This window comes from Seriola lalandi, unplaced genomic scaffold, assembly GCF_002814215.2.
Source record: "Seriola lalandi dorsalis isolate HSWRI2012SDOR001 ecotype SW California unplaced genomic scaffold, Sedor1 jcf7180002054885, whole genome shotgun sequence".
NCBI classification, from domain to species: domain Eukaryota; kingdom Metazoa; phylum Chordata; class Actinopteri; order Carangiformes; family Carangidae; genus Seriola; species Seriola lalandi.
Genome location: NW_019525437.1, coordinates 936,009 through 957,623, shown reverse-complemented (window position 1 = coordinate 957,623; position 21,615 = coordinate 936,009). Strand labels below are relative to the sequence as shown.

The 21,615-nt window shown below is 40.2% G+C and overlaps 1 protein-coding gene across 3 annotated transcripts in view; it reads right to left on the bottom strand.

Annotated features, from left to right (window-relative positions):
• eps15l1a (epidermal growth factor receptor pathway substrate 15-like 1a) overlaps positions 1-21,615 on the bottom strand; it is a 50,586-nt gene that overhangs the window by 5,512 nt on the left and 23,459 nt on the right. For 2 of the 3 annotated variants that reach the window (XM_023428853.2, XM_087179962.1), the window contains 9 exons: positions 20,818-21,015; positions 18,558-18,737; positions 13,383-13,488; positions 12,983-13,033; positions 10,312-10,448; positions 9,045-9,108; positions 8,200-8,345; positions 7,831-7,924; positions 2,547-2,705 (listed from right to left, as the gene is read on the bottom strand). In XM_023428853.2, coding sequence (XP_023284621.1) covers positions 2,547-2,705; positions 7,831-7,924; positions 8,200-8,345; positions 9,045-9,108; positions 10,312-10,448; positions 12,983-13,033; positions 13,383-13,488; positions 18,558-18,737; positions 20,818-21,015 — 1,135 coding nt within the window. Of the gene's footprint in view, positions 1-2,499; positions 2,706-7,830; positions 7,925-8,199; positions 8,346-9,044; positions 9,109-10,311; positions 10,449-12,982; positions 13,034-13,382; positions 13,489-18,557; positions 18,738-20,817; positions 21,016-21,615 lie in introns of all 3 variants that reach the window. The other variant, XM_087179963.1, reaches the window with a different exon arrangement.

Sequence of the window (21,615 nt, the reverse complement as noted above, 5' to 3'; positions counted from 1 at the left end):
AATTACGTATCAGATCAGTATTGGTGTAGAAACACTCGGACTCAGATGAAATTACTGCTTCATCACAGGCATTTAAAGATATGTAACATACAGTGGAGTCATTATTGGACTGTAAAGTAGTTTCTACTGTAGCAGTGAACTGGATGAACTTAAGTTTGAACAAATCAGCTGTCTGTCATACTGAGACAATAAGGCACAGACAAAAACTGGAGCTATTGTTGCAGAGCTGGGTGATCCTCATTCTGTAGAGTGTAGGAGCATCTAACTATGATTCACAAAACCTAAAGCTACACTCCAGAATCATCTGGCCACTTTCAGCAAGTGAAATTAAAGAATTATTTTTGTGTGTGTTTGGATTTTGTCCCCATCACTGCCACTGGAAACACATTAGGAAGGAATCGTTTTATTTTAAAACCTTTCAAGTATCACTTAAAAAAGTTTTTAAGTTTGAGTTTTAAGGAATACTTTATGGTTAGAGGCCAGGCTGGGATCAGATGGTTCTGTTCGAGAGGACTAAAGGTGCTTTCACAGTGTGAGCTGTTGCCGCAGCAACATCTCTAGCTCCCGGCTGTAATCCTAGCAGCCTGCACAACATGCTGTTGCTCTCCACCAGCCATAAAACAAGGGAAATAGTTAGCAACATGATATCATTAACTAATGCAGCAGGTTTTGCTAACTAGTATCACTAAATATTTATTATCTCAGATCATATCATCATGAAGCTGATGTTGCTCCAATATAGCTTCTCTTCAAAGTGAGCCACTGTGGAGAGTTGAGAAAGTTGGAACTTAGAGCAGCTGCCCTCCTTCTCCTGTTGCTGTCTGAAAGCACCTTTACATCCGGCAGCTTTAGTAGGACATTTAAGAGGAACAAATAAGAATATAATTTAATAAATATATTGTTATATAAAACTTGCAAGAACTTATCACACTGGTAACACTACATGTCTCAGTGTTTCATGGTTTGTAGATTGTTTCCTGAGGCTCCTTGTTCCAGTCAATAGTATATATTGTATATATTATATATATATATATATATATATATATATATATATATATATATATACAATATTTCAAAGAGACTCTACATGAATATTTGTTTTAAGTCAAGCTAATTAATCGTCATGAATAATTATTAGGTTCATCTGCAGCGAAGCAGTCAGTCTGAAGTTTTTGTGAAGCAGAGCGAAGCAGAGCTGTGTCAGGTTGCAGAAGCAAAACTACAGTAAGATAAAACAAAGACATGCAAATATAAAGCACTGAACAGTTACTAGCAGCAAGGCTAACAGTGAACTGAGAGAAACAAACACACAAACACACACACACATACACACACAGCAAGTTAATGCAGAGGAGGCAGACTTGAGAGCTGAGAGTTGAGTAGTGATACTGCTGTGTCTCATGCTAGTAATGTCTGTCAATGAGACAGAGACATCATTCCCTGTGACTAATGCTCAGTATCTGAGGGACTGGTCGGAGCTCCTGTAGTTATTATTTGCTGATGGGTTACAGCAGGTTTGAGTTCTGGTCCAGACTGTGAGCATCATGACACTGGGCCTTGAGCCTCTGTGAAAGTCCGGGGAAACCCTGACAAAGCTTCAATATTCTTTCTACCAAAACAAACAAACCACAAAAAGGGCTGACACCCTTTCCTGCACTAGAAGAGGCTCTGCTCTGCTGCTACACAGCTTTAATATCAAACTGCACTTTTTAAAGTGGGTTAAGTGATGTGTCACAGTGGTGAACGGGGGTAAAGTTAGGTCTAATTTCTTTCTCATTTCTAGTCATATCATCTCTTTGATTGTCTGCTGCAGTTAAAATGGGACTTTGTAATACAGGGACACAGTTTTATAAACTCTATGAACTGTCCTGTAATTAGTCTTCACTTGTTTCAGCTGTTATTTAGATCTGATCTGTCATTGTTCTCACAACAGTGTGGGACAGCTTTTAACCAGGGCTGAAGTTTAAAGAGATACTCCAGCACTGTTCTGTCAACACTTTGTATTTCAATAATTTATCACAATTTATGGTTTTACATCCTGGAACTATTTCTTCATGAACAATAGTTTACAAACCCACCCAGGACTTTCCTCTCTGGCTCCAGTCCGGTCCATCTGGTCCGATCAATGAATTTTTTGTCATTTTTTAGTCTCTCAAATGTGAATATCTCCTCGCAGTCTCCCTCTTCCATGATAATAGACTGACTCTCTTTCCATTTTGAACAACATAAGACATTTGAAGATGTCACCATGAGTCTACATGATTACTCAAGAAAATATTCTTAACTTTAATCGACAGTAATAAGAAATCATGAAAACTGTTGTTAGCTGCACCCTAATCTGTATAATGATAACTGATCACTGGCCTTTACATTCACACCTTGTATTAATGAGCCTTCTCGTTATCTGACCTATCAACGAACAGACTCATGATCACATGCTGTGCTGTGTGGCCTGGTCTAGACTCTGACATTTAAACAGTATCACCCATCTCAGCTTACAGAACTCAAGTCTGCAAACCCTGGGGGAAAGGCTTTAGGGGCTTTACTTGATGAGGATGGGGCAAAAGGGTCTTTGCCGCTGAACGGGTCTCCCAGACCCTTTTTACTCTGAAACGGGTCGATGGCGTCGCTGCCAAATGGCTGGAAGGGGTCGCATGGTTTGGAAGGGTCAGCTGCACCAGGCATGCTCACTGGTGTGCTCTTACCTGAGGACATAAGAGACAGAGGTGAAACATTACTTTTCATATTATCCATAAGTCTGTCTTTTCTGACATTGTCATGTGACAACAATGTCACAACTGGCTGGAAAGTAATGAGTTAATTCTGAATTGCTAATGCTTGATTGAAAAAGATCAGGAGGGCCACACAGATATTTGCTGTTACAGCACAGAAATAACCTTCTGTGTGGTGATGAGGACATCCTGAGAGCAAAAACAAAAAATGAGGACAGACATAGTACAGGTTTAAAGTCTCACGTATCTCCAGAGGATGTCAACAGACCAAGTGCATGTGTTAACTGATAGGTGAGAGAAATATCATGACTCATCACTGCAGCTCCCATGAGCAATTCTCACCATAGTGAACTCTTGTTGTATGTCGATAAGGCAAAATAGGACTGATGTGATCTGTTCAGATCTGGAATAAAATTCTCTGGTTCTCACAGATCTGCCCACGCCCTGCTTCACCTCCGTTCTCACCTCAAATATACCTTCCAGCTTTTGAAAGCCGCACAAGTTTCACCTCCACACGTGGCAGACCAAAACAATTCATACTGAGACTTGTCTTTAAGCTATCACATGCACGGCTTCATTCTCCTAAGAAAGAAACTATATAAAAACAGCTGGTAAAGGAAAAAACACACACAGCAGAAGACCACACCCAAAGGACCAAAACCAAAAGTGATACATTTATAGACCACGGAACCATTCAACGGTTTCCTGGTACATGACTTGGTTGGGTTTCTGCCCACATTACCAACTGATGGTTCACCAGTTTACCAACTAAAAAAACACACCACTGTTGCTCCTGTTCCATATATATATATATATATATATATATATAAAAATTATATTTATATTTATCTATTTATATAAATTTAATGTGCCCAAGAGCAGATGTAATAAATATTGGAAAACAGATAATATTACCAGTTAATTAACAAGGAGTCTCAGATTTTAGAAAAATGAAGTGAAATATTTTTTAACATAACCTGACTGTCACAGTCGTACATTAGTTGTCGGGAAGACAAAAGAGAAAAAACAAGAATTTTGAATCTTAAGAATTTAAGTTCTTGACTTGAAATCAATTCATAACCCTAATTATTTTAAGTACTCTAATAAATTTTAATACCTCTTACACTGTATTGAAAACTCTTTATGGACACCTCTAATGTGTCAGTATAACTGCAGATTGCCTGCAGATATCCCTGTAGAGTCCAGAACTTTAGTAAAAATAAATACAAACTTAATCTTGATTTAAAAAAGCTGTTTATCAGCCTCAGTGATGCTGGACAACCACAGTTGGATCTAATCATGAGCTAATCAGTACTAAAAGTAATCCTAGTAAATGGCAGTTACTGTTATTAACAGGGAGCCGATGCTGGGCCTGGCAGAGGATCGTGAGAACTTTAAGAGTACATCATGTTGCTTGTGTAGGTGTTAAACCACAGGACCAGTCAAACCGTTGTCATACAACATACACGTACGCATTTAGTCTTATTACCCAGATAACCCGGCTGATTGGGGTGAGCAGTTCATTTCACACTCCACGCTGAGCAAAAACTGCATGCCTGGCAATCAGTTTTTTCCTCTTTCAGTAAGCTGCGCACACACACACACACACACTCACACACTCACACACTCACACACACACACATTCACACTTGAGAAACCACAATCATGAGCTCCACCCTGTTTTAAAATAATCCTCTACATTAGTGGCATCTAATTTTAATGCTTGCCACAGGGGTACACATGCAGCATGCACTATTTTATCTATTGGAAACTGTGCAGATGCAGCTATGTGTCCTAAATAATGCCAGTTTATCTGCAGCCCCACTCACACCAGCTGATGATAGAAAGTGACAGAGTGTGTGTGTGTGTGTGTGTGTGTGTGTGTGTGTGTGTGTGTGTGTGTGTGTGTGTAGGAGTGAAATGGAAAATATAAAAACTCCAAATTGAACAACAACTGTTAGCTTGGTGACAGTGGTGGCACTCGCTCGCTGCACACAGCTTGCAGCCTGACCTTCTCTGAACCACTCACCCTCGTAAACACACAAACATTCACACACACATAAAGGGAAGAGAGAGGAAGCAAGTTTGGGTGTGTCTGCAAACAACAGGGCAAGCAAACCACACATCATCGCTCTTACAACATCACCTTCACACAAACAGCAGAGCAGCAGTTTGTGAACAATTATGAAACAAAATGTAGAGAAACCAGAGGAGAATGAGTGTGAGGTTCAGGCCTCAATACGGGAGCATCACAGATGCAACTGACTCCTCTCTCCAGTTACCTTCTACAACCCCTGAGTCAGCAAGCATGTGAGTAAGTGTAGCAGCAAAGTGTGGCCACATTTTAGGCTGAAACACAGAGAAGGGAATTCTGGGTAACTGTAATTCACACACTATGAGAAACAAAGTCACACTTCTCTGATCATGACATCTACTCATGAACAACTTTTTGAATTACTTCAATTTAAAGAATTAAATCGTTAAATGATCTAGTAATTATTTCAATGTCATTCATATAGGCCAGAAACCTAGAAAAATTATCTTTATGAAGTTTAATAAGCAGTGACAGTCCAAGGTCACAGTCTGAAATCCGTCAACATGCAGACTGCACCATCTCTCCTTAGTGACCAACAATTAATGCCATTGATTTCTTATGCACGAATTAGTAAAGGATTAGTAAACTGCACATACTGTATATACAGTATCTTTCTTTGTAATATAAAAGCTGTCATGTATGGATCGACTACATGTCATGTACATGTGCTGCTGAGATTCAGTGTGTGTTATCACTGGGCTCAGATCAACACTGAGCTGTGATGTTTCCCAGTAAATGTTATTTAGTGTTTCATGGGAGAGAGGACTGTTTCATCTCTTGTGCATTCAGGTCAAGTGAATTTGACACATTTCTATAACACAGTTCATCACAAGTGAACACACACACACGCACGCGCACGCACGCACGCACACACGCACACACACACACACACACACAATAATAATCGAAATCACAATACACCACCTTGCAGACACAGAAGCTTGTTTCAGGCTTGATGTAAAATATACTGTATATGTCTGCTTTGATAGATTTTCTCCTGCTTCCAGTTCACACAGTGTTTGACCTCTGTTAGTCTAAACTGGCAGGTCTTTCCTCCCTCTGTTGCACAACAAGTGCTTCTTTTGTGTAGCTTGTTAATAGAACAAGAGCTGTGTGTTCACCCACAATACCTAAAACATGGAAAAAAGCACCTCTCATAAACTTCAATATGACATACTACAGTGCACATCACTCCCTGCCACTGCCGGTTGCGTGTTTTATTTGAAAATCAACACAGTGCATACAGTGTGTGACAGCAGTGGCTTGCCAAGCACGAGAAGGCTTTTATCTTCTCTGTACCCACAATGACATTCTTTCCTGTTGACAGATCAGAGCAGAGACTGTACCTTCAAAATTGGAGGGAAAAAGAAAAACAACTGTACATGACATCCAAGTTCAAAAAGGTCAGAATATCTTAGTTTATTTTATCTATTTTATTCTTCTATCCGGTTCTTCTAATTTGCATTCGATTATTGAACTTGTTTCAAGGTTACAGGTCCTTTCATAGTGACTTATCATGTCTGTTTATGAGAGCTGAAAAGAAACAAGTATGAAAAGTTGTTTATTATTATATTGGGAGACGACAGAAATCAATCACACTCTGATTACTTATCATTTTAGCTTTTGATCAAACTCATGTCCAACATAATATATTATAGGTTGATCTGGAAAACATGGGGCCCATTCTTGGACCATTTTAACAATAGATAATGACTATGAACACATCTTATACCATGTCCATCATGTTCTGTACACACACACACACACACACACACACACATGTTGTGTGCCAATTAAAGCCAGCAGTGCTTGCCCAGCTAAAGCTAAAAATAGACATCAATTAGAACGATACCAAAGTGGGTGCGATATCTCTCCTCAAATCTCAGAACAGCATCCTGTCCCATAAAGGATCTGATAGTTCCTGTTTGTAATGTACTGCCTTCTGGAGGCTGCAGTAGGCTAATGTATCGAGAACCTAGGTGGACTACCAGCCGCTCTATCTATCATTTCTTATCATTTTTGTGGGCGTGGCCATTGGGGCTTGTCAAGCAGAGGAGGGAGCAGCACTTAATGGATATTTATCCATATTGTAGATGATCCTGGGATCTTTGACGGGTGATGAGCTATAGCTAACTGCAGATAAGCGTGCTGGTCAAGCTGCCCTTGAGTCAGCGTCCTCTGTTCTGAGATCAGTTATGATACTGCAGCATTATTATACACATGTGCAGATGTGTGTGGAAACTGAACTTTTATTTCTGAGTGGCAACAGGCAGCAGAAGCAAACTACACTGTGATTTTATCATCTCAAAAACCCTGCTCCTGTAAGATTTTTAAAGGACTTTTTTTTTTTTTAAATCATACTATCTTGATGTTTCATATTCATTCAATTTACATATTTACAGTTACCCTTGCAACATAATACCCAAGCCTTTTGATTCTCTTCTGCTCTGTAGTTATCATATTAGTATTTTTTAACACTTTGAATTTCCTTTTTCATCTCAAACTGTTTCTCTCTACCTTTTCTTTTCTTTTCTTTATAATTTATTTTTTTTCTAATTCTTCGTTCATTCATTATTTCTCTGGTGATGGTCAGTGGAAACATCCTCTGCCTTTTAATTCTTCAGCATGTTTGTATTAGTCAGCAGGGTGGTGATTCTGGGCATGATGGTGATGTGGTAATCACACTAAACAAAACCTATCATGCATCAGGTTTCTGATAGAGAAAACCAACATCTTCCTTCCCTTTTAAGCTAACCTCTGTTCCACTAGCTTCGGCCAGGATATGTATGATCTTACAGAAGATTTATCATCAGTCTCTGAAAAAAAAAAAAAAATGATGATGTTTTTGTACAATTTCTAAGCTAAATGATTATCTATTATTATACTGGAAAGTCAAAGTAGATCACCTCATTATCTTAACACGGATACAACAATTATTTTGTTAGCCTTCAATGACTAAAGCTGTGATAAGGTTCCGACAGGGTCAGAGCTGTTGACACTCACCACTGGGTGGTTTCGGTCTGGGGGGAACACTTTTCTTCGGTGGCAGAGCGGGCGTGTCATTCTTCCTGCTGAATGGGTCTTCCACAAAAACTGACTGGCAAGAAAGAAATAAAAACAATATGTGCTTCTATTAGCAATAATTTCATTCTAATATAATCTGAGAGCCAGTGACATCATGTAGGGTAAATAGAAATGAAATGACTTTTTTTTTGGGACATGCAGCAAAGGGCCACGAGTCGGACTGGAACCCATGGACACTGCGGTTAGGACTAAACTCATGTGGTACGCACTCTACAAGGTGAGCAACCAGGGCGTCCCGATTGCATTTTAAATATATAACCTTATACATTTAGTGGGAGTCTTTGTCACCTTCTGGTAGTCTGGCAGCCAGCTGGCTCTGCCTTCAAATGGGTCTCTGGGCTTCGACATGTGGCTGAAGTCTGCGAATCCAGCAGAGCTGTTACTGTTGCTGCTGAACGAGCTGCTGCCAAACGGGTCCAACGTGCCAAACAGGTCTGAAAATGACACAGACACATTTACGATCAATGACCAGGTAATGCAAGTTCGATGCCCGGCTCCACCAGTCTGCATGTCCAAGTGTCCTTGGGCAAGATACTGAACCTCAAACTGCCCCCATCATCACTGTGTGAGTGCGTATGATAGAAAAACACAGTATGCATAGAGTGGTCGATAAGACTTGAAAAGTTACATGAGTGCAGTCCATTAAGCATTTAGCAAGTATTAGCATGATAGCACTCTGAACCTGGATGCTAAACAATAACCTTGCAGAACCTCTGCATGTTAACATTGTCACTGTGAGCATGTTAGTGTTGTAATGTTAGCATTTAGCTTGGTTAGGGTTGCTTTAGTAAATAAAAAATGCTTCGTATTGTCAGCTGGAAGAAAACATGATGTATAACTGTGACAGTTTATTACTATGGTGTTTCTAAGCAGCTACAGACCTGTTACAGACAAAATAACATGACAATTAACTAATTTGATAAAAAGTCAAACAGCCCATTCAAGTACGGAACATTTCCAAATGTCAGGTCTGCTGTAAACAACGCCCACCGATGCCATCATAGAAACTGTTCACACCGGGGCAATAACATTCATGGATGTAGCGTTGGCCTGTGGCCGCTCCAGCAAAATAAAGAAACTACATGATGATCAGAGACAGATCAGATGTGGTCGGAAAACAAACTAAATCCTACCTGGTCCTCTGGGTTTTGGGTTACTTGAAGAGAATGGGTCACTGCTTGTGAAGTGACTGGCTTGCTGCAAGAAGCATAAGAAGAAATAAAATGTTAATTTATTAATACATTCACTCAAATCACAGCCAAACTCATACATTATGCCTTGGGTGTTTTTACCCAGATTTTTATTTTTTTATTTTATTGTTTCCATGTTACTTGTTTGCCTCAACTGCAGAATCAGTGCTACCACAAATCTCACAGATTCTTACAGAAAGGAATAAGAGATTAACAAAAGCCAGGAAAAACTATTATTCTCCACAGCAGTCTTAACACCAACAAAGGGAACTGAGCATACAGAGTGTAATGTGTCAGTGTTTCTGACATTAAACATAAAACAAATAAACAATTGGAGATTTTAAAATCAAGGAATCATGGAATCTTAAATCCTAAATTTAATCTTAATGTTTGTCTCATCCAGCAGCTGAACTCACTCTGCCCTTCTCTCGACAATGAAAGTGAAACATTGTTCAGAAGGTTCCTCCCACAAGTTCCCATTAATGTGCGTCACTTGCAGGTTTCATTTGTTTTCACCTGTCCAGTTCATCTCAGACCAGCTCCATGGGTTTCAGGTCTGGAGACTGGTCTGGTCTTCATCATGTGAAGCCTCCGTCGGGTTCTGTTCTAATTAATGTTGTGGCTAATTATGTTGCTGTAAGATGAAGCTCTGACCAACCAATCTGTCCTTGTTACTGATCTGTTTCTCACCAGTCTGACAGCAGTATACAGAACTAATATTAATAATAAAACTAATACTAATACTAATACTGCATCAGAGGGTGTAGTTAGGGAGTTTGTACAGAATTAGGGTCAGTCATCGACCTGCAGGACTTTCACTTTCAGAGTTCAGATGTCATTTCTTCCACTGCTGCAAGAAAACTGGAAGTTTACCAATTTCTTCATCCCTGAAAAACTGTTTTCAATGAAATTCATGTGATTTTCAGTTTTTGGTGACCTGATTTTTGTTTTTTTCCCCTTCAAGCAGTTCATTGCTGACCCGTTGTATAATTTAAAGTTCATCACTGGACTGGAGCTGCTGAAATTTCGACACTATAAAAATTTGGGAGTTCTAATTCCTTTGACCACTAATGCCCATGTTAAGACTACACAAGGCTCCAGGAGCGAGGCTCACTCCTCCACATGATATACAACCACACAGTATTCAGGACAGTGTGGTACCTTACTTATACAGTTATATATGTTCTGGCCTTTGATCCTCAACAAGTACCTTGGAAGGTAACGTAGCACTTTTACTGAAAGGGTCTGGCGTGGAGAAAGGATCCATCTTCGTGGTCTTCTTGAAGAAATCTTCTGATGAAGCTTTGAATGGATCTGTCTCTTTGAAAGGGTCTCCTCCAAAAGGATCTGCAGCAGACACGATGGACAACATCAGTTTTTTTTAATTCTCACTGTTGTTTCTTTAATTCGATCCTGATTCAAGAGTTTTGTGAGACGACTGGAAAGGAGCAATTGAGTAATAATGACTGGGTGAGTGATTAGACATTACTGTTGATGTGACTGGCCTCATGAATGAACTGAACTCCACAATACAAGGGCCTTGTTGCACGTGAGATGTAAAAACCTTGTTAAGGCCTTCATGAGGAAGTTGACTCTTCTTAGTTTTAAAGTGGACAGCAACATATTCACCCACCTCCCCACACTGCAAGAGAGAACTCCTGGGGGGAGGAGAGAGTTTAAGGAGAGAGTTTGTGGATTTCAAACATTGGAAAGTAACATGCTTTTGTTTCCATTTCCTTTCACACTTGATGTGGACAATGATATTAATGATATGCAGCTTGATCTTACTGATCTACACTCTCATGCTGGCAGAGATACTACACATCTCTCAAAGAGTCCGGCTCAGAGAATGCTCATTCTTTATCTCTGCATGTGTACGGCCCTACAGCATGGCAGACTTCAAATTATTAATAATAATAATAACTAAATATAATATAATTATAATTCATTACAATTATATTTGCTTTGGATTACTAAGTAGATCAGATGCATGAAGGAGAAAATGATGGTTTCAATATGAGAAAACACAAGTAAAGGCCAAACAAACAATCATGGGCTGAATACGGTGGAGCAGTGGGAATGAGCCTGAGAAAGTCAGTGTGCTCACAGAGTGTTTCTGGTTGTGAAGTTCATGGCTGTGTAAAAATGATGATTTCTATCACTGATCTCCATCTACTGAGCAGAGAAGTGAAACTCCACAATATCACTAGAGAGAGAAGTGTGACAGAAGCCACAGTTGCTCACACTGTTGTTTCATACATGATATAAAAAAAAAAAGACAAGCCTGCCACCCACAGACTGTAAATAAAGATGGACGTAACCTCCATGACGTCACCCGCAGGTTTCTGAAGAGTGGTTTTGAAGCTCAGAGTGAGCTGTTCCACTGTCGCCATCTTGGCAGTGTCTGACTCCGCCTAACTCCAAACGAATACAAAAATGGGTGGGGCAGGGGTGATACCATATTTTATAAATATATTTATCCATATTTTATCAAAAATATACATTGAGGAATGTATAAGGTTGACATTTTGGATTATACTGTATTGTACTTTGAAAAATGTTTATGGTTTTATACTTGTTTGTATGTTTCATTTATTTGGTCAATGAATAATGTGGATGCTTCCAGATGGTCTAATTTGTGCATAGCTGGACAAAAATATTATAATTGAATTATAATATTTCACTCAGAATACATTTTTTTAATTCTCAGATTAGTTCACTTAAGGAGCAGGGGACATGCTTGCATGCATTAATAAAGTCTTTATAGTATAGTGGCAAGACAGATGTCACTTTGAGTGAAAGTCATGTGACAGTCCGCTTGGAGTTTACCAAACAGTATTTAAAGGACTCTGAGAGGCAGGCAGGCAGAGCTCTGTGGCACTGCTCATCACCTGGATAATACCATCCCTACAGGGGAAGCACTGTGGGGGCAGCATTGTGCTGTGGAGGTGCTTCTTTGTTGCAGGGACATGAAGACCTGGTGAGAACTGAGGAAAGGTTGAATGCAACTAAATACAGAGAGGTCCTGGAGGACCACCTGCTCCAGGGTGCACATCACTTGAGATTGGGATAGTGGTTCACCTTTCAGCACAGCAATGGCCCCAAAGCGCACAGTAAAAACAGCGCTGGAGTGGCCTCAGGACAAGTCTCTGAGTGGCTGAGTCAAAGCCCAGACAAGATGGCAGTTCACAGCATCTTCCCATCCAGTCTGATGGAGCTTTAGAGGATCCACTGGGAACTAGAATCACCACCTTAAGGTTGTATCCCTCCACCAACCAGTCAAGCTGCAGGAGATATGGTCACACTCCTTACAGCATTGAATAGGACTACTGTGTTTAAGACACTTTCAGAGGTCCTTGAAGTCACTTACGACCCCTGTCCTATTACAGCTCTGTTTGGAGAACCCTCTGATGTCTACTCTTTGAACAAGCCCCAGTGACTTCTGTACACCGCTGCCTGCCGTCTAATTCTACTGAAATGGAAGGACGTATGCTCATCATTTAAAAAATGCAAGAAACAGGGATTAAAAAAAAAAAAAAAAAAGGAATTACTGAATGAATGTGTGAGTTATGGCCAAAAACGTGTTTTGTGAGGTCATCAAGCATCCAAGTGAATGTTTGTGCCAAACCTGAAGAAGTTCTCTCAAGTTGTTCCTCAGATATCACATTCAGGACAGACAGACAACCAGAAAACATAACTGCCTCCAGTCACAGCTGTCGCCAGGGTGGAGGCAGAAAATGGGACAAACTGCCACATCCAGGTGAGCAATACTTACCCAAACCTGGAAGCAGAGGCCTCTACACAGTTCTGAATTAAGGGTCTGAATATTTTTTATAAACAACAGATTTCAGTTTTTAAGCTCCTTTTCCCCAAGTAAATACCTGTGGTTGCTGATGGCTGCTTTGCAAAGGGGTCATTTTGGAAAGGGTCACCTACAGGAGAAGAATCAAGCAGAGAGGGAAGAGGAGGAGGAAAACAAAGAGGTAGAGAGGACGAAGACAGAAGACAGTCAGAGAGCTACTCAAGCTGAAAACAATAAGTAGTCTGGAAGAAAGACAACTTAAGATAAACAGTAAAGAGTCAGCTAAGAGAAGATAGGAGAGTAAAGGAGAGGCATACTGTCGACAGTGAGAGGGTGAGGAAGACAAGGGGAGGCAGAATAACGGATGGCAGAGGAGAGTCACAGAATAGAAGAAAATTTAAAATATATATCCTGAGGAAAAGAGATAGAGGATCACTGATGTATAGAAGGGAACAGTGGAAGTAAAGGGTGATGATAACCTTTGAATGGGTCTGTGATGAAGGGGTCTTCAGAGTGAAAGGGGTCAGGGGGAAGCTCCTGAGGCTGACTGTTGAACACTGATGGCTTCACTTTGAAAGGATCCTCCTGTGGAGAGAGGAAACACACGTAACATTTTCCTTTCCTGCACAGGTATATCTTGTCTAAACTGTCAGAGTGTAGGTCTAAGACTAAAAACAGATTCTTTATAAGAAACACACAACAAACACAATGTCTACAATAACACAATATCAACTGAGCAACTGGTGTGTTGTGGTTCGTGTTCATTAAATCTGTATTTAAACTCAACAATAAGTGAATCTTTATTTTAACAACTGCATTCTTTGTTTAAATAATTTGCATTGCTGCATTTACCATTTTACATCTGTGTGTGTGTGTGTGTGTGTGTGTGTGTAAATGTGGAATGTGGAAATTCTTCACATGCCATGCAGACTCTGTGGTGGCCTCTACGTTGTTATGGTTCATTAGAAGATCTACACTGTGTTTCATAGGAAACCATGACTCCAATCCCACTGTTGCTCCCAAATATATACATCACACACACACACACACACACACACACACACACACACACACACACACACACACACACACACACAAATATTCCCAGATTATATGAAAACTACTGTCAACTGTGCTAATTCAACATATTTGCACTGAATGAAGCCTGAACAGTCTGGAACGACAGGAACATGTGAATCTGTGTGGAATGCCAGCTGTGTGAGGGGCTGAGCCAAGCTAATTATGTTATTCTGAGTAAAGTGAATAAAAGCAGAGCTAAACTGCAATCACATTGGAGCAGAGGAACTCTGCAGAGAACTCAGTGTAGAGTCAGGGAGAGGAAATAATAACCAGGGTTTTCAAAATTGAGGTTGAAATGAGAAAAATGACAGCTGAGGATTAGGTCTGCTGCAGTTTGCAAACTGCTCTAATCGCTTGTCTAGATGATAATAGGCTGGAGCAGAGAGGATGACGAGGAGAGGATGAAGAAACTATAAACAATAGAGGCAGAAGTGGGAATGTGGGGCTAAAATAATGTAATATGGTGTACTTATGTAATACATTCTGAGATCATTTAGGTTTAGTATTGTGTTTTTTCCAGCAAAAATCTAAATAACACCCAAATGGAACCAGTCAGGCAGTGCCCACAAACAGCCTGGAATCAAAAGTCTGTATTGATTTTATCTTACTGGCATTATAAGTAAATTAGTGCTTTTTGCAGACTACACAGTTTGACAGACTATTTCCTGAATTTAAAACAATATTAAGTGTGCTTCATCAAACTGCTTGGAACATCCAATTGTGGTGGCTTAAAAAAAAAAAACAACAAAAACTGACAATCCGTCACTGACTCCCAATTTTCACTGTGAAGACTCCTGTATTCATCACTTTTCATTTGTACAACACTATGAATGTTGTTGAGGAGAAACTGTCTGAAACTGTGAGCCATTATCAGCATATTACAATTGGTTTTCTTTCCAACTTGCCTTCCAGAAAAACACCTATCAATACTTAGACTTTCAGGGGCCTCCCCCTACATAGTGGCTTAAGGTGTGTGGTGTGTGCGAGGCGGCTGTGGAAAGTCTTGGTTTTCATTTTGGTGCACGTGTGAACAGGTTAAACCGACATACTGGCTGGGCGGCAGGTCGCTGCATTGCATAGCAGCAACATCACATAAACTGACACCGTCCACTCCAGTTTCTATGTATAAATATATTCTTAACACTTGTAGCAACTGCATGGGGAGACAGAGACATTTTAGTGATGTTTCTGTCTAAAAAAAAAAAACTGAAATTAATTTTTAACATTCCAGTAACCTGCAAACTCTATGTAGAGAGACAGAGCTGCAGCAGCAGACAATCAACAGGTGTGAACACACACACGTGATTCTCTGCAGCAAGTCAGCCACATCAGCCTATACGATCACGCAACACAGGCAGTGTGTTCCCAGGGAAGTATTCAGACCCTCCCCCTCCCCTCCGCGCTTTATTCTGTTGCAGATTTAAATGTAAATAGATAATATTACCCCATAATCTCTATTCAATAATGACAAAGTGAAAACATGTTTTTAAAAATGTTTTCAACTTTATTAAAATCAAAAACTGAAATCTCTCATTTAAAAAAAGGATTCAGGCTTAATTCAGTACTTTGTATAAGCTCCTCTGGCTGCAGTTACAGCTCTGAGTCTTATTGGTTCAGTCTCTACAAGCTTTGCACACCTGGATTTATTATTGTTTAAATTGTAATAAATTATTTTAAGCTCCCTCAGACTGGATGGGAAGATTTTGTCAACGGCCATCTTCAGGTCTGTCCACAGATGTTCTGTGAGGTTACAAGCTGGGCCACTCTGGGACAGTGAGAGACTTGTCCTGAGGCCACTGTTCTCCTGGGACCACTCAAAACTTTAGAAATGACTTTATAACCTTGCTCTATGCCTGACCACAGAGAGTTGCCCAAGCTTAGTCTCAGTCCTGACATTCAGTATGAGTTGTGGGTCCTTATATACACAGGTGTGTCTAATCTATGTCAATCAATTCAATTTGCTACAGGTGAATTCTAATCGGGCTCAAGACAAATCTCAAGGATCATTAAAGCAAGATACGCCTGGCCTCGACTTAGATTAGATTAGATTGATTTTTATCAATTTAAAATTAAAAAAATTAAAAGGTATCATATGCAGGACTTCTATAGACTCATACAAAGTATCAATCATCACTGATGAGCCACCAGATGTGTGTGGCAGTTTGTTTGTTGGACATATAGAAACTCAGTCCACCCATCACCTACCTGCAGTTATGTAGTAGTACACTCCATGGCGTGTCAGTACACAGTGTTACTATGGTTACAGGTGCAACATCAGACATTTATGGTTTAATAGACTTTCAGCCTGACAGGACAGACTGCTTTCCAGACTGGTTAAGAGAGGTTAGGTCATTTATTCCAAACCAAACCAAAGACAAGGAAAATAATAATACATAACAATATGTTTACTGGAATGGATGTCAAGTTCACTACTGGTTGCTGGCACTACAGCCTTCCCTCTGCACTACCTCTGGGGTCACAGTTTCCAGCAGGAAACAGTCAGCTATCTCTCTCTCCGGCTGGCTGCAGCTCTCCTGGCTCACCTTCAACAACTTAATAAGGACAAATATGGATTCAGCTAAAATAAATAAAAAGCTTTCAGTTCATTTCTATCTCAGAGAAAAGGGAAATTTACACTCAGATACACACACTTTTATCCTTGCGAGGACACTCACTGACATGACCCCAACCTTAACCAATACAACTAAATGTCTCTTCTTAACCTAACCCTTAACCTGAAGTTGTGAGGAGCAGTCAGACTGTCCTCAATCCATAACTGTATAACTCAAACTGGTCCTCACAAAGATAATATAGGTACACACACACACAAACACACACGCAGGGAATAATCATGTCTTAACTACAGTTCCCATGATTAGGGGGCTACAAACAGGAAGAATAGTGTTGCTATGGAGTCAGTGAGTTGATATGGGCTGTGGGACAGAACTTTTGTTTATTTTTTTACGTTAACAGCATGAATGAGCTTTTCGCAGGTTCTGTTTAGAGTTAACTAGCTTTTTCTAAGTGCATTTATGGACATCGGAGATAATACATTTTTTATGTAATAAATAAAACTATCATCTGTCTCTTCAAATCTGACTGATATATAACTCCAAGACAATTACATTTGACTAAAATAAATTATGGTAACTCCCCAGGAGCTGTGTCTCACAGCTGCTGCTGATGCTCCAGCTGTTGGCTGTGCTGATAAGTGAGCCAAACTCTGATAACTAACCTCCTCTTGTTAAAAAAAAAACAGCATACACGTCTCTTTCACTTCACACAGAATCTTTGCCTCCCATGTTTCCACTCTGTTCAGCTTTGCTGCGCCCTTAGTTTGAAAACTTTCTCTCTTCTAGCTGCCATGTCTATTACTGATTCTTTTCCTCAGGCTATATTTTCCTCTTTGTATTAGCATAAACAGCCATCTTGTGCAACATAACCCAAGTGTTCCATGAGTCCTTTACAATGACTATCTACTACATTTCCTGCCATGCTGCTTGAAGAAGTAATGCATATGTAACAGTATTAGGGCTGGGACGATTATCCGACGTAATCGCCGTTGTCGATTATAAAAATTATTCGACGTGAAATTTTAGTGTCGACGCGTCGTGTAAAACCACACAGGGTAAATGTTCATAGAACAAAACTGGAACTTTCTAATGGGACCGTTTATATCCATCGTCTTTGGTTTACCCGGATACCAGCGCAGAAGTCATTGACTACGTGAATGATTTGCGTCTGTGTAATCTATTTGAACAACACGGTGGCGTCTACCAGCAGTACGACGGAGCGTGTGGAGCAACACGCGGCAAAAAAGGCTCGTACACGGTCCTCCAAAGTTTGGGAATACTTTAATCTTGACACCAACAGTGCGGTAGACTGCAGACTCTGCAAAGTGCATCTGGCATATCACTCTAGCACGACAGTCATGCACGAGCACATAAAGAGGAAACACCCTGGTGCAGCGAGTCAAGATGTTGGACGGGGCAGATTGTTATATTAAATGACTAACTGGAAAATAATTGCAATAAAATTACTGTTAGGTTAATAGAAAAAAAAAATCGTTAGATTAGTCGAATAATTGAAAAAATAATCACTAGATTAATCGTTTAAAGAATAATCGTTTGGGACAGCCCTAAACAGAATAAATACAAATAGTGTTGCACCCCTCCCAAACGCAACACAAACAGCTTCATACTACTTGGTCTCTACACTGGTTACAAATACGTTGCTATTTTTAGGGGTCTTGTGTTACTTCTAAGTAAAATGTTATTTGAATACATAATTAGTACTCTTTGAATAACAAGCTTATGTAAAATAAATAAGTAGCCTAAACTAAAGAAAAATGTTTCCACTGCTGACAGTCAATATAGTTTTTCTGTTCTTTATATTTTGCAGTGGTGGGCTGCATCAAAAATCCATAGTGTTTACTGCCCTTGTCTGTCTCTGTACCGGCCTTCTCTTGTCTTACTGGGTCTTTCTAGGTCTGCCATTCTGGGTGTAAGAGAGCATGTGTGTTCTGTGACACTTCACCAAACAAAGCAGGCAAAAGTTGTGATAGAGTTCCTGACCTGTGCTGCTCTCACCATGGCTAGGAATCCTCCGTTCTCTCTGTCACTGAAGCCCTCACTCATGTCAGCCAGGTTGGTCATACTGCCGCCATGGGTCCCATTCAGGGTGTTGTTGTACTGCTCGATGCTTTTAGACACTTCCTGTTGGCTGTCCTGAATCTGGGACAATTTACTGCGAGCCTGCAGGACACACAACACACACAGTTCAATAACAGCGGCACATGAAAGCTGATGAACCTGTTGGAGTTGAACCAATACACACATACATTCACATGTCATCTGATAACAGCAGGGAGACCTCATTCACATCTCAGGTGTACTGCAGTGTAAGCGGTGTTTACAGTATGAATACAGAGGAGATGCAACAACCACAGTCAGCTGAACCACATGAACAATATCTTTAAGAGTCAAGCGGTGTAGTCGTGGTATTGGTATCAAGACATGCAGATACATTTGTTTTGATCTGTCCAGGTTTGTCCCATTTCTTCTTCTGCACCAATGAAATTAAGTTTTTTGTTTGTGGTGCTCACTACAGGTGTACTGAATAATATTTCAGTGCCATTAACAGACTCCATGCAAAGTCCTGGTTACTCTATATTCCATACATCACAGTACAACATCAACTCTTTGCAGCAGTTTACCTGAAAAAATTTGGCCATTTAATAATCAGCCCAACATCACTCTTCATCAAATTTCTTCAAATATGGCACTTTCCCATTGTTGAAGAGATCGGCCCCCCAGAAGTGTTTTTACAGAACATTATGATATCACAGTGAAGTTGACCTTTGACTTTTTGGATATAAAATAGACATTTGTTTTAAATTGCGTCATAATTAGTGAATGAATTTTGGCCAAAAAAGTGTTTTGTGAGGTGACAGTGATTTTGACCACTAAAATCTAATCAGTTCATCTTTGCGTCCAAGTGAATGTTTGTGTAAAATTTGAAGAAGCTACCTCAAGGCGTTACAGAGATATCACCTTCATGAGAATGGGACGGATGGACAACCTGAAACATTAAGCATGTAGTGCTTGCTGCCTCCGCTGCAGAGGCAGAAAAAACAGTCCATATGAAAAGTGTGTTCTGTGGATTATTCAGAGTAATGAGGAAACTGTAGAAAGAAATATTTGTCATTTTTAAAATGACAGTTTTCAGTTCTGTGAGCACCACACATGAACTCCATCCTGCTCTATTGTACTGGGGTAAACTAATTCTCACACAACTAAGATGAACACAGTCACTAATATTGTTTGATTGAAGATGCTGAGGATATACTGCAGGAGTGACTTTAGAAGTTTTGATACTTCACTAGGACCTGGTGGCCTGTATTACCCAACTTCATGAAAACTCAGTTGTAACTCACATGAATCCAAGCTCACCACAGCAGCTCTTCTCTGTTGAGAAAGAGAACACCGTCTTTCTACAGCCACCTTTGAGATCTAGAGACCTTGAGTCTAAAGCTTTGGGCTTTACTTTACTGTTTCCTCTTTGCATGAATGAGATTGGCATGAATTCAGACCTATGATGTTTCTGGTATATGACATGCACTTTAAACACTTTTAACAACATGAAAATCAACATGACTGTTCCTAAAAACAATACGACTGGATATGAGCTAGGAAATGATGAACTGCAGACACTCCTCAACTCTCCATGTGATCTTCTGGTTGGAGGAGGGAGCAGTGGCAAGGTACAGCCTTCAGTCTGTGTCAGAGTGTAATCCTATCAGGGCTCAACATAATGGATGTTATGAAAAAAGAATGTGCCAATTACAAGTCCTGTGTGTCTGCATTCAAGATGTGTATGTTAGCTGCAGAAGGTTCAATGGTGTGTGTGACACAGCAGCTACAGCTAAATGACACATACACACACACATACAGACATACACACATACAAACACACACACACACACACACACACACACACACACACATACACTAGTTGTGCTTCTACCTTTGTGAGAACAATAGCTATTATGATGCATTCCTTAGCCCCTTACCCTAATCTAAACCTGACTCTAACACCAACCCTAAAACCAAGTATTAACCCTTAAACAGCCATTTAGACTTGTGAAGACCAGACAAAATGTCCTCCCCTCCAAGGTCTAAAACTCAGACTGGTTCGCACAAAGATAGAAGTCCAGGTACACACATGCACACACACAGACACACACGTACGCACGCACGCATGTACGTAGGCAGTAATAAAGAAGCAGATTATAGAGTGCACTGGCGCCCCCTGTTGACAGGCCTTGTGTCCTACCTGGTTTATCTCATCCTGTGTGGCCTTCAGAGACTTGATGATGGTCTCCAGTTGGATCTTCCCTGCAGCCAGGCTCTGCTCCAGCTGGTTCTCCTCCTGCTGCAGCCGGCCCAGGTCGGCCTTTGCCCGGCTCAGTTCTTCCTCCTGACTCTGCAAGTCTGACTCCTGGGAGTGGATCTGACTCTGGAGGGTCGAGATCTGGAGGCAGTGGAAAATGAAGAAATGAAAATGGGATCTGAAATTAACACTGGGCCTTACCAGCACTAGGTGGTAAGTTATTGAGACCATATGCAACCATTTCTTCCCTTCTGCACCATCTCAGCTGAACAGTTAAACAAAACCAGATTCCAAAATCACCACCATTAACAATAACATACATTTAACTAGAAAATTCCAGGGAAATTTTGAGTGCCACGGGGGCTACTGCGAGGATGAGTACATGATTTATTTCCAGTGTTCAAAAGTCACTCTGATCATATTCTGGTTTTGAGAAATGTCTTGATATAAAAGACTCTGATATAAAACAATGTCACATCCCTCCATCATGTATTATGTGGGAAATATCTCATATTCTGTGTTGTTTTTTTTAATAAAACAAGAGGCAACATGTCTTCAAACGGGCATTTAAAGGGTTAAAATCCTCAAAACTAATAAACATTTGGTAGGTTTGAGCAGAACAGAAGTGGTTTAAGAGATGTATGCAAAAAAAGCAGAAAAAAATATTGATATATGATGATTTTATAGCATTTTCTTTGTGTGTCCTTTTTTGGACGCGAGGAACCCCAGAGGGTACAAAAT